This window comes from Hoplias malabaricus, chromosome 2 (genome assembly GCF_029633855.1).
Source record: "Hoplias malabaricus isolate fHopMal1 chromosome 2, fHopMal1.hap1, whole genome shotgun sequence".
Taxonomy (NCBI): Eukaryota; Metazoa; Chordata; class Actinopteri; order Characiformes; family Erythrinidae; genus Hoplias; species Hoplias malabaricus.
This window is the reverse complement of record NC_089801.1, coordinates 2,241,353-2,255,425: the sequence shown is the minus strand read 5'-3', so window position 1 is coordinate 2,255,425 and position 14,073 is coordinate 2,241,353. Positions and strand designations below refer to the sequence as shown.

Genomic DNA, 14,073 nt, shown 5'->3' with positions numbered 1-14,073 from the left:
AGACACCTGTCAGCTGGTCCCAAGATGACTACATGGTCATGGTAACTACACAAAAGATTTCAGAGTTTGTATATTTCTGTAATATGGCTCCTGTTGCTGTCTTTGAAGTTAAACCACCTACTGCTTCATAAGAAATTGCCACGTCTTTGTCTTACGGCCTCAACCACAAACTTGTTCCTCAAATTCAGTGTTTACAATCCTTTGGCAGTTATGTTCTTCAGTGAGATGTGACTCAGTCATTTCATTCTCCTGCTTAACATCACACCAGCTGAAACTCAAATATACACTAACCTTTAAAAGTTTGGGATATCCATTCCATTTGGCTACATATGATTAAATGATTCCTCACAGGTTTAAAATTATTCAGAATGCGAAAGCAAATGTAGTGAAAATTCAAGAAGCCAAGGGATCCAGCATTAATAATGTAAGATCCTAAATTAACTGCAGTCATCTACAGTACCATACCAGCCACACAGCAACTCCCCAGAATCAGTGAGTGGTACCATAATAATCACTTAGCAAAGGCTTACACCTCAAATATCATACTCACTAGGAACCATGAGATGCACCATAATAACCACCTAACAAGATGCTAAAGACATTATAACAGGATCACCCTGGCCATTGTGAGGATACTAATATTGTCACCAAGTGATTACCCTCCAATACTGTAGCAACTACCAGAAATGCCTAAGTAACCAGCTTGCAACACTTTAGGAATCATCTAAGATACCAGAGAAACAGCCTAGATAAGCTTAGCAACAATAAGACAACAAATTCCCACCCATCACCCTCATTAGCACAGCAGCCATATGGAATGCACAACAACCACAAGATATGACTAACTGTGATATTTAAATATACAGTTAGTTCATTCTTTAGGTAGATTGACACAATATGTAAATATTCCAAATGACTCCAAACTTTTAAATGGTAGTGTGTAAAATTTCCTTCAAAATGAATGTACCAATCTTGAAGAGAAGAGTCTAGACATTAAACACTAAAGCTTTAGAAGAATTAGCTGCTAACACTTTGCACTGCACTACTAGCTTCTGTGTAGCATTTACTCTAAATGAAAGTATATATTTACTCTATTACTGTGATTGTTAAATATACAGAGATGGTGAATATCATGTTGTTATTGAACTTTAATGCCATGGAAACAAAATAAGTACAGGTTAAAAATGTGTAGTATATTTCTTTCTTTCTTTCTTTCTTATTTATTTATAATTTAATATCTTGTTTTCTACTAAAATCTTATAGAGAGATATGTGACAACTACATATGAAAATAGATGCTGTGAAAAATCTAATAATTGTAATTTACTTGCACGGTTTCTTGCGAAATGATGGTGCATGTCTGTCAGCAAAAATAACAAACAAAAAAATTAACCCACACAACTTTTTTGCTTAAAGACAATCTTTTGTTTTTTGTTCATTATAAAAACACTAATGCTTTACTGGAGAAATGTGAGGACTTAAGAATGTTACATTATGACAATGTTTTCTTTCTTTTTGTATTTGTAATGGTATGTTGAGAACAACCGCTGAATAAATGGTGAAGAAAAGAAAAAAAAAAAAGAATCTTTTGATTTGGGTTCATTTAAAAATGTTGATCTTTGGACTGTGGCTGAATGTTAAATGCCAGAAACTACCTACTTAGTACTAGGCAGGAGCCTGACCTTTAAACACTAAAGCTTAACGGCTTACAGCTGCTAACAACCCAGCACTAACACTCTTTGTGTAGCATGTGTTCATAACTGTGATTTGGAAAAAATACAGTGTTATTGAATATGCAAGAGGAATTCTGTATAATTTAGTGTTTGAGATGCAAACAAAGTGATGGGTAATGTTTTGATGTGAAGTGTCTGAGAACCTGCTGGATCTGTGGACCAAAGTCCTTTCCACAACCACCAGTGAACTCCACCAGTCTATATAGTTTTATAGTAAATGATGACGATGATGGCAAACATTGGAAATATCAACTAAATACATTTCATTTGGCTCACATCCTTTCACAAACTTTCTTAAATGTGTCACAAAACAATGTCCCTTAAGTGTCTGTAAGGAGAATGTAGAGGAGGATGTCTGGTTGCATTTACCACCACTGTCAAATATTGTGATTCTGGAGGTTTCTCAAGAACCAAGCATTTCAAACCAAACCACTCTCAATCTCTTTGTTTACATCTAAACAATGTAACTGTGGGGAAATTTTCACATTTGAGTGGAATTCCCTTTATTGCCTTTAAGATTTTGTCTTTCTGATTTATACCTTTCTTAATAATCATTTAATAAGATATGTAGGTTCTTGCAATGAATTGTAGTAACACTGCATTTGTTTTTGTTTATTTACTTCCTTATTAAATAAACATGTGTATTGGTACCAAAATAGGTACTAACACTTAAGTTATATGCTGTGAAATACTTCAATCAATTTCTTCCAAATTTCAAACCGAAATGTTGCATTTATTCCTTAATTATTGTGTTTATACTAAAACTATCCTCTGAATAAATATGAATGAATAAATCAATAAACTCTGGTATTATAATGTGAAGCAACTACACTCCATGCTACGCATTAGTTTGTGGAGACATTTAAAGCCAAGGGGGTCTCATTATTGTTTATTTATTTGATTTCACCCCCATTTTAACGACCGCTCAATCCCCGCGCATGCGCACCAAGGTCGTCGCCTTGCGCATGCGTCCCCTGGATCCTCTATAACAGCGCTGTGAAGATAGATTCAGTTTAGGTAACCGATTCATTCCAACAACACTGCTCAATGGGTCGAGTGTCCGAGTCATTCCAGTAAAAGACCATTAAAAAAAACACGAGCTTTAGATGGTAATGAAATGAATTACATTTAGATATATTTACAACTTTTATTACTTAGATTACATGTTATATTACAGTGATTGTACTTTGTACAAGTGTTAAAATCTCAAACAATGTCAAACAAGTACAATGTCGCGAACATACTATATATATGTGTGTGTGTGTGTGTGTGTGTGTGTGTCAAAATTCAAGGCATAATTATATTCCAAATAAGAAGACCTTCCTATGCCGGCTTAGTGTTTGTGAGTCGGTTCACACGGCTCGTTCAAAAGCGCGACTCTTTGGAATCGATTCGTTTGAACGAGTCGGTTCTCGCTGGTGTGTGTGAGAGCTATAATGGCGGAGAATGTGCGGTCGCTTTTCGACTACAGAGAGCCTCCGACCCTCGACAGCGACGGAGAGGGAACCAAGCCCAACACATCCCGAGGGTCAGTACCTTGCCGAACCAAGTCCGAGAAGAACCGCGTGAGAACCGAGTCGGAACCGCTGCAGGCTTTATTCTGCAATCGCTGTGTTTACTGCAGAATCTCTGTGCTTCTGTTTCTCTGCTGTGTGCATCATCTCTGAGAGACAAACAGCAGATAAAAGCACGGATTTGTTTATTATTTATAGCAGCCTTTGTTTAAGAGTCTCGCCTGGATTTAGAGTCTCCAGGTGTCATTAGGAGGAAACGAGGAGGAGAGAATGAGTGAATGGGCTTAAGTGGGGCTCTAGGCCTGGGGATGATGCTGAGAGAGAGAGAGAGAGAGAGAGAGAGATGTCATTCTGTAGAAGAGGACTTCCACCTTAAATAAGAAATCTACCTTTTGAACATTTTCCCTCAATAAATCGTTGAGATGTAAACATAGTCATTTAAGATTGTTACAATGTTAAGAAAATGTATACCGTTTTTTAAGAGCGAGAGAGCGAATGTCCTTCATAATGGGAGGAATCCCGCTTTAAAGGTGAAATTCACTTTGCAAATTATTCTGCATAATTAAATGTTTAAAGTGTAAACAAATTGATTGAGGACAGTTTGAGGATAAACACTCCTTTTTTAGATAAACTGGCCAAGTCAGATACTTTACAACACTGTGGTGGTGAATGGAACCTGATGTCTGATGTCCCCAAAAAGCTAAGGCTATATTTAAAGTTTTCTGCTGGATCTACAGCCTCCAGGTATCATTAGGAGCAAATGAGAAAATGTAGTGATTGGGCTCAGAGTGTAGCTCTAAACATGGAGAAGGTAGATGGAGAGAAAAAAAATAGCATTATAAATGTCATTAAAAATCAACGTTGTCTCGCCCATTTTAAAGGGGAATTACACTTTACAAAAAGTATCCAGTCAAATAGTTAAGGTGCATGTTTCTGAGAGTGATTGTGAGTTAGCGTTGTTTTCAGAATTGTGGTGGAACCCAAAATCATATTATGAAAACTGAAAAAGAGTAGTAAATATTAATAATATTTTTCCTATAAGGATATATTTATCCTTAAATGTAATCTGCATAATTGAAAGTTGGAGTTAAAATAATAAAAGCAATCTAATGTGGCTTGATTTTAGAGATATTTGAGATATTTTAGTCTGATTTATTTATTTATTTATTTATTTATTATTTTAACTTTTGTGGTGAATGGGAACAAATGTCCATCTACTGGACAGGTTTTAAACTGCACTGAAACATTCCTAAAAAATAGAATTAATTCTGAAATGAAGTATAACAATGTTTGAAGTTGATTTTTAGAATGACTGTTGTACTCACTACCTGTTAAAGATGCTGTGTGTCTATACTGTGCCCTAGTTGTTTGATATTATGTTGAATCTGACTAGCAGGCGAATGTGTGGGAGGAAGAGGAAGGGTACTCCAGTTAAAGTGTGTGATCGAGCAGCTTATGTGACAGAAGATGAAGAGGAAAGTCTTTCTGAACACAGCTACAGCCCTGGTACATACACACACTCACACTCGGGATTTAGAGCATATACATCTTCTAACATCTGTAAAGAGTAACAAGACAAATTTCAGAAGAAAAACTGGAAGAGCAGGTGTCCACAAACTTTTGTCCTCTTTGTGTTTCCTATCTCATTTCCTTATTATTCTGCAGTTTAATGAATTTTAATTTAACCTGAAACCCTGAGGTCACAGCCTCAGATCTTTTGTTTTTAGTGATTTTGCTTTGAAGTTTGAAAAGTGCTGATGAAAAATAAATATTTAGAACCTGTTTTTGTGGTTCAGAAAATGGTTATTTTCCCTTTGAACCACATCCTCACCCCCCCCCCCTCTAATTGTTTTACCTGCTGGTTCCTTTTGCAGGCTCACGTTTTTCAGGTGTGCACTGGCTAAGAACCCTGATCATTAATAATTGTACAGAAACCTCAGATATATATGTACCCCTCCAATATTCTACCCTTTACAATAAACTGCTTTGTATATTAAACCAATTACTTATTTATTATTTTGCAGTGCCTCATTTACATTTACTCTAGATTAATTATTATCTGTTATGAATTTTTGTATGTACTATGAAGCATTCAGTACCATGAAGTACTTTGAACATACTCTGAAGTACAAAATATTAGTTTTGAATATATTTATGTATTTCTGTATATCTACACTACAGTAGCCATTGTCCTGATGTTGCTTGTGTGTTGTGTGTGCACCCATTAATTGTTTATAACCTCTCTCAGGTGATGGGCAGTATCCTGATGGAGCAGAGGACCGGCTGCCCCCACCTGGAAGCCCCTTTTACCTCGCTGACCCAACACAGCTCTGGTAGGAGTTCATTTTTAACGGGTATTTGACTAGGATTAATATGTAAAGCTTATAGATTAGACTGCAGTTAAAACCATGAAAGCGCTAAAGTCAGTTTTATTGCATCAGAATAAGGCCAAATGTTTTGAAAACCACAAAGCTGAATCCCTAACAAATAAATGAAATTTTGTATGCACTTTGTAGTCTGTGTGTAAAAAGCTGTTTTGAGCATTTGTTTATTTAACAAATGAAAGTTTAGATAGAATTGAAGAGTTCCGGTAAACCATGTGTCTTAGTCTGTGTTTGTGTATGATTTTTTTTGCAGTGTGTCCGAGCTCGGCGAAGAAGGAGCAAGCGGGGTCAGGGGCCCTGTGCTTTTCCACCCCCCGCCCAACTGCAGGATAAGAGAGGTGCACTGTGGGAGCCAGGTGCGGCTGGTTGTCATTGCGATTAGAGACATCGCCAAAGGAGAGGAAATAACAGTCGACTACAGCCTGACAGACTGGGGAGAAAATGCCATGGTAACAGTCACTCATTACATGGCTGGATTTGTTTATGTCAAAAATCTGTTCTGTTCCTGTATTAGATACATTTTTATTTTTTCTCTTTGTTAATTTTTGGCTGATTCAGGGTTTCCATCGACCCGTATCACCACGTGGGTTTGAATGCGGCTTTAATCCTGACAGCAACATTAAAAAGGTAAACTAAATTGCTATGACATTTGTCATGCCAGGTATTGCCTGTGTACTGTCGCACATGAACAAATAACATTTATTTTACTGAGAGCGTATTCAGCAGTGCTGGCTGTCTCAATTTAACCAGATAACCTAAGCCCAAAGACTAGCCTATCCAACAGGTAGAGAGCTGAGGGATTCTTATTGGACAGTCCTCATCTTCGGGCACAAGTTAACTAGCTAACTGAGAAGGCCTGCTTTGTGGAATACCACACTTTAAATCTTTAGTGGAACCTGCCATTTAAAATCTGTACAAAGTTGGATTTGGACAAGAGGGTTACAGATGTGTAGTCATAGTAACATCACTCATACTGCATGCATATGTAAATGAATGCAATTTTGGGACATTACCAAACCACTTCATTTCAAATCAGGCTGTTTACGGGCTGGCGAGTCTAATTAAATGAATAATGAACCTTTTACGTTGTTCACATAATACATAATCAATACTTTCATTTTAAAAAAGTAAGTAAAGTAGTAACCCATTACATGGATCAATATAATTCCTCTCTCTCTCTCTTATTCTCTCTTTATGTGTCTTCTTTAGGAGGAGGAGGCGGGTCCCCTCCCTCTCTCTCTTACCGTTTCTGACTACCTCACTCCCTCCTGGTCCCTCTCGCCCTCCTCCTCGCCTCTCTCACATTCAGAGCCCAGCGACTCAGACAGAGAGGAGGACGAGGAGGAGGAGGAGGAGGACGATGATGAAGATGAGGAGGAGGAGGAGGAAGATATGGAAGAGCTGAGGGGACGGATGCTGCGCCGACGGAAAAAGCGGAAAACCACTTCTGGTTCCAAGAAGAAGAGTCCGAGAGCTCAGCCTCGTCCCCTTTCCTTTGCTCGTCCCACCACTTCTTCTTCGTCATCCTTCCAGGCACCTCTTGCCCCTCCAACCACGAATATAAACAACAATATAAACATAAATATCGGACGTGGGGCCAGTGGGACGGTCAGCAGGAGGCAGCAGTGTCCGTATTGTGGGAGAAATTTCCGTTCCTTGGCACGGCATCTGGAAAAATATCATGATCAGCAGCCGGAAATCCGCGCCGCTATGGAACTGGCGCACATGCGCGCACATTCCACGCACTCAGCTCCCAACACACGCTCAACCAACTCCGGCTCATTTTCTTCTCCTCTACAGCCCTCAACATCCTCCTCTTCCACCACCTCCGCACCAGGACCCTCGCTGTTTTCCCGAGAAACTCAGTCGGCCACCAACTCTGGAGCAGTGTCCTTTTCTCTTTCCCTATCCCCGACACCATCATCCACTTCCTCTAGCACATCCAAAGCCTCCAAAAAGCCCCCTGCCTCCCTCTCCACACCACCTCCTCCCAAAAAGTCCACAGCAACTACTACCACAGCAACACTTAAAACATCCCCTGTATCCCCCCCCACTGTCGTTGCTCCTCCAGCCAAGAGGGGCCGCCGACCCAAAAAAGAGAAGGAGGAGCAGCAGAGGAAGCAGGAGGAGCTGAAGAGAGAGAAGGAAGAGATGGAGAGAGCAAAAGAAGTGCTTGAGAGGGCAAAGGAGGAGATGGAGAGAGCGAAGGAAGAGGCTCCACCCACTCCAGGACGAGACAGAGAGGAGGAAGAGGAAGAAGAGGAGGACGAGGAGGAAGAAGAAGAGCTGGCCCTGAGTGAAATGAAAGATAATGACAGTGGAGAAGAGAAGAATGGTGATTTGGAAAGGTATTTTTTGCACAGTTTTTAACAAAGTTCAATCCAAGTAGTTCACTGTTGAGCCCAATTTATACTCCATAGCCTACAGTGTAGCTTGATACGCACCTCCCCAAAAATGATGCAGAGGTGCGGTGTAGCCTGATGCGCACCTCTCGCATCGAAGCAGAATGCAACGACGTGATTGGTTAGAACTCGGACTGACATTGTTTATGCAGAACCAAAGTACAGAAACATAAACCCCTCTCCTCCACACACAGAGACGCAGACAGCAGCACATTTATAGTGACATATTTCCTCAGACATGGTGTGGGCTTCATGGATGAATAAAAATGTTGAACAAAGGATAAACACAGAGGTCTCAGCGTGAAACTTACTCTCTAAATAGTGCACTTTAATGATTTTTAAAAGCAATTCTACTGTATCACTACATTGTCTACTACAGAGTGTAGGGGAAGATATTTGAGATTCAGCCCTAGTGTTTAAATTGGGCTTAATGCTGTACCTGCAGAAGCACTAACAGTGTTTTTCACTGACACCATTTTTCCATATTAAAGATGTGTTAATTCTGTTCTCTCTCTCACTCTCTCTCTCTCTCTCTCTTGACTTCTGTAGTCCTCACCATTCTCAGATGCCACCCCTCCTCTCATCTCTCTCAACACTGGTTCTGTATCTCAGACGACAGCAGCACTCGTCCTTTGTCTCTCTCTCTCGCTGCAGTGGCTCAGCCGAATCATGGCGGCTGCTGTGTCACTGCAGTCTGGCACTGCTGATTCTCTACAACCGTCATCGGGAGTGTGAAGTGGCCAAACTTACCGTTAGTGACTATCAAAACCGAGACACACCTGCATCCTCTAATTCCAACTCATCCAACTCCTCCGTGTCTCCACTAGAGGGCTCCCTTTCACCTTTTGAGCGACGGGTCCTGTGCCATCGGCCCCGTGTGGCCGTCCTAGGGAAGCGCGGGCGAGTGCAGACACTTATTCTCCCGCCTCATTCAGAAGCCTGCCTTGACCTGCTCCTGAAAACCTCTTCAGATGTTGGGGTGGACCCTCAGAGTCCCTATGTTTTTTCTCGTCCTTACCACTCTCCTGCCACACCACTGCGAGGCACTGATCTTTTGCGAGGGTTGGCACGCTCCAGTGGCCTGAAGAACCCCACGTTTCTGACTGCACCAAACTCCCGGAGGCAGGTGGCCATTCTCACACAGCTCCTCCTGCTAGATGAAGGAGAGAAGCCCATAGGAGCAGCCTCCAAACGCCTGGAAGGTTTTCTGTTGTCAGAGTACAGTGTGACGCAGAGCTGCGCCCGAATTGCACGGGACCCTGCCCTCATTGGCCGGGTAGGACGTGTGGTCCTGTATGGAGAGAAGGACGGAGTGCTGTTTAAGGGCATGAGCCTCCAGCACATATGCCTTGAACTTGATGGTGAGTAGAGCTAAAATATAATATTGTTTTGATGTTATCCTATGTTATGTTTATGTTAGACATTCAGTGTTATTAAAATGAATGCAGTATAATATCCGTGTACATTTGTTTAAATATATCTGCCATATTTTTTCTTTAACAAAAAATATACAAAATATATACAATATTTTAAAACATTTTTTAAAAATAGCTATAAAAACTATTCCTTCAGTAAATCTCAAAGTCAGTCATTTGTTTTGTTCTCCTTCTCTGTTCTTTTTCTCAGTGATGTCGGGCAACTCTGCAGAGTCTCTCTCTGAAGAGTCGGATGGAGACGCAGGGAAAGGGAAGGAGAAATTAAATGGAGGAAAGAAGGCAGGAGTCAATGGCAGGAGGTCACGCCCCAAAAAGAGTTTTAGCCCTCAGCTTACATCCAATAATCCCTCCCCCTCAGGAGCAGCACACAAGAGGAGGAGCTCACAGATCAAATCAGGTAAAACCAGATTTGACCCTACAATGGCCAAAAGTTAGTGGGCAGCAGCCTTTTTAACATTTCTTCTGAAATTAAGGCAGTTAATCAGGAGTTTGTTTGTCTGAACTGCAGCATCAGTTTCTACTCAGAAACTCACTTCAAAATACAGGGGGATTTTGTCTCTCATGGATTTTTTTTAACCTGATTGCCTGGATGGTTAATGGGGGAAATGTATAATTGGCTATTTCCAGTTACAGTTAATTAAATTACTTTTCATACTTTCAGGCAAACGAGGGGTGCTAAAGCGGCCGTGGACAGAGGCTGAGCGTATTGCTGTGGAAACGCATTTAAAGCGAAACATCATGGAGCTACGTGTACCAGCAAAGGCAGACTGTGAAAGATGCTTGCAGCACTGTCCCCTACTGGTCACCAACCAGCGCGACTGGAGGGCCATTAAATTCTACTGCCACAACCGCATCCAGCTCCTAAAGAAACAGGGACGGAGAGAGGGAAATTCCTCAGTCTGTTAGCCTGCTACAGTGAGGAGGACTCTTTAAAAATACGGAAAATCTCCTCTAAGCGACAGACTGCACTCTTATGCATCTTCGGTCATTTTATCAGCCGTTTATCGGACGGTTGCTTTACGTAAACACACAAATGCACACAGTGCTGAACATCATCCAGTTACCAACATAGGGCTCTAAACAGTGTTCATATTAAAGGACAATTCCAAACGTACAATTTAGTAAGACGCATACAAAGTGGTATTGAAGTAAAATCTCTGATTTCTTCACGATGGTGTTGAATGGAACCAGGTGTCTCTATGTCTACAACGCAAACCCAGCATTTTATCTCCTCTCCACAACCCCCGGTGAATTCCACCTGTCTAAATATTTTTTATATAGAATGCAGTAGCAAACCTAAATGCGTGAGGGAATGTATTACATTTTAGGCCAAAATCTACCAATATCCAAGACTCCAAATAATGACATACTGTGTGGAATGAGTAACTTAAATTGACAATGTTAATGGTGTAATAACTTGGCTATTTCATTAAGTTTGTCATTGTGTTAGGATTTTTTAGACATAGTGAATCGTTACTTGGATTAACATCCGTACTCAGAGGAGCGACAAAAGATTTATTTCTTCTTCAATCACCCATACTGAAGTCTTCAGATATTTGGTTCTGTTCACCACTAATGTGAACAATTCAGACTCAGTTTTTCTGTAGAATCTAAATGCTCTCAGTCACTTTTAACCATTTAATTCCTGCAAAAACACTGGTGAAATTCCCATGTAACAGACTTAACACTTCTCACAGTCCTCTGAACTGAATACCTCATGGCACTGATATTGTATGCGTGTGTGTGTGGATGAGGGAAATTTCATCCAAAACCCAACAATGCAGCTGTAAACACATTGACGAAGTGAAGAGAACGATGTAGATATGACTGAAACGACGGAACCGTATCTTTTTTTTTCTTTTCTATGCTAACAACATTATTTGTCCAGTGGAGTCTTGCTGTTGGACTAATTGTGATAAATTTATATATAAACACTTCAGATTTTTATGCTCATTAGTTGTGGGGATGGGAGGGTTGGAAGTGGGTGGTGAATAAATTAGTGTTTGGTTTTGTGGGACCACATCATCCCTGAGTTCTGCTCGGAAGTTCATTAAAGGAACAATCAGTCGTTTCTACCACCAAAAAATGTACCAAACAATATTTATGAAAGCAATTATTTATTATTTTTAATTTTTTTTTTCTATAAAGTGCAACTCACAAGATGAAGAATCAGATTGCTTGAACAAATTTAATGCTCCATAGAGCGGGTCGCCCACATGAGGGTGGCCATGCTTAAAATATTTAGGAAATCATTTTAGGTGTCATTATAACCTCCGTTTTATTATATGAACAATTATCATTGGAGAAGATGACTGACTGCTCCTTTAAGTACATTTTCACCGTTAACTAGCTTACCGTAAGTCCAGTGTCTACCGCCAGTGCATTTCAGTTTAATTCTTGATGAACTCATGCAGTTCACATTCAGTGAGGGTTTGTTTCCAAAGGTCATGTACAGTAGCAGAAAGAAATTGTCGGACACACCTAATGAAAGAAGCAATTCACTTTAATTAATCTTGGTGTTTTTTATTTTCTGCGTTTTTATATAACAGTGAAGACACGTATCTTTGCTGTCCAATTAAAAACATGTCTCCATTTTTGTCCATTTTTATTTTACATCATTTGAACACGGCATGAAAATGTCATGTTGAACCAGTAGAAATGCTCCAAAATTACTTGGAATAAAATCTTTTTACATTCATTCATTTGAACGTTAAGTTTTTTCTTTCTCCTGTAAAGTTACTGTTTTGGGAGATGCATGTTTTTAATTAGACAGGGACAATGTACTGAAGCAATGACCAAACCAGTGTTTAACAAATTCAGATTCATAAATCATGTTTTTAGATCCAGTAACAAAAATGTTTTGCCTTGATGTAGAGTCATTTGTAAACGTTTTGTGTATAATTGTGCTAAATTCTCTGAAAAACATGAACACATCTTCTATGGAGAACATATTTCTTTACAGGTTTAATGCACAACAAATTGGGGGGACAACTAAACACTATGTGTCATGTACAAAGGTGGTGTCTTTTTCATTTTTTATTTTTCCCCCAACTGTGCAGTATGGTGAGTTAGACCTTATTAGGTACCTCTAGAAAGCATGTTAACATTCTTCATTTGAGTTTAAATTTCTCTGTGTTGGCCTCCTGATATGTCCGCATCCTTTCAGACCCATGGGGACATTTTTGATCCAGGTCTTGCATAGGTATTATGAATGCCGTTTTCCTCTATATTTTGAAAAAAAAAAATTTTAACTTTTTCTCCACATATTTTTAATTGATTTGACTTCCCACATTAGATATTAATGTTATTAATGTTTGTGGAAATCTCAGTCAGGTGTGTCTAAATTTTCTGAGAGGCACTGAACCTGCTTAATAAGTATTTATACTTTTAGTTAATTGTTTTAGAGCATGAAAAAAAAAGTGCAATGATTGGTGTCCTTGGGACTGTGACTCACTGTATTACTCCCAGTGAGAAAAGGAACAGTTTTAAGTGGAGAGTCAATATAGTTTTAAAAACAGTTTAATTTTATATTATACACACAAAGCTGTAAGTAGGAAGAAGGGGGGAGGGTGTTGCTTTGATTGTCATGGTCCATTTATTGTAAACACAGTAAACATTCCGTATAAAATGTTTAACAAATATTGCCAAGGACTTTCAGTTATTGTAAAAACATACACACACACACACACACACATATGTATGTGTTTGTGTGTACCCACAGTAAGCCAGGCTGTTCCAGATCTTTATTTATTTTTTGTACTGAGACAAGACTTTCATTAATGCATTTATACTTACAGAAATGTTTGCAGTTGTTTGCAAGTTTGTTCATCCCTGCTCACAACAGTACCTATAATATATATAGACATGTCCAGATAACATACTTAAATATAGCATAGTTTCTACACTTTTAACCTTTAAAATGTAAAGTATAAAATGACCCACATGTCGAGGATGTGTTCGTTCCACTCAAAAAGTCCAAATAAAAACTGACCAGGGGCAAACAAGCATTTGTAAACATCTGTTTTTTAAAACATTCAAAGTATTTTAGATAAGCTTAAGCCTCTGAGCTCCAGTCTGATCATGTAAATCCCCCGCCCATTATTTGTTTGTTTTTTCCCCCCCTCAGATTCATGTTCTTGCACCTTTTACATTTCAGTTGTTGTTGGATATTTGTCTGTTTTATTCCAACAAGTGCTTGTTGATATCCTGTAGAACTTATGCTAGCAGAAGTGGGTATTGTGTCTTTCCATTGTGTGAAGTTGTACATTATGTATATACCTACTTATATAAAAGTGCAACATTTTGGATTTTGTTTTTGTTTTCATAAATGGCATTGTAAAGATCTATTCGATTTTAGAAGAAAAGCTGTTTAGAGGAACACAAAGATTAATGTATGTCATACTGCAAGAAATAACACACTTTTATTTGCATTTTAGCTTGTGTAGTGTGTTTCATTACATGTCACAATTTTTGAATGAGGGTTCAGTCAGTGTTTGTTGTGGGGCTTTCAAACCACTTTAACAAAATGACATTGAATTTGTGTCCTCTGAGCCCCTGAAGTCTTAAGGTGGAAAAATCTTAATCTGTTCCCTCGATTTAATAATC

General features: G+C 39.2%; 1 protein-coding gene across 1 annotated transcript; it reads left to right on the top strand.

Moving 5' to 3' along the window:
- The first annotated feature begins 3,157 nt into the window (after positions 1 to 3,157).
- Positions 3,158 to 14,050, top strand: LOC136686831 (uncharacterized). The gene is made up of 9 exons (XM_066660841.1): positions 3,158 to 3,260; positions 4,643 to 4,752; positions 5,495 to 5,579; positions 5,884 to 6,079; positions 6,189 to 6,257; positions 6,840 to 7,978; positions 8,582 to 9,393; positions 9,659 to 9,865; positions 10,130 to 14,050. Exons 1-9 carry the CDS (start codon positions 3,169 to 3,171, stop codon positions 10,372 to 10,374), a joined length of 2,955 nt encoding a protein of 984 aa, XP_066516938.1. The 5' UTR covers positions 3,158 to 3,168; the 3' UTR covers positions 10,375 to 14,050.
- The last annotated feature ends 23 nt before the right edge of the window (positions 14,051 to 14,073 follow it).

Bases quoted from the DNA above. Each gene is read 5' to 3' on its own strand.
- LOC136686831 (XM_066660841.1), top strand. From the start codon at position 3,169: ATGGCGGAGAATGTGCGGTCGCTTTTCGACTACAGAGAGCCTCCGACC. The intron at 4,753-5,494 runs GTACATACACAC...AACCTCTCTCAG, and splicing joins TGAACACAGCTACAGCCCTG to GTGATGGGCAGTATCCTGAT. The intron at 9,866-10,129 runs GTAAAACCAGAT...TCATACTTTCAG, and splicing joins GAGCTCACAGATCAAATCAG to GCAAACGAGGGGTGCTAAAG.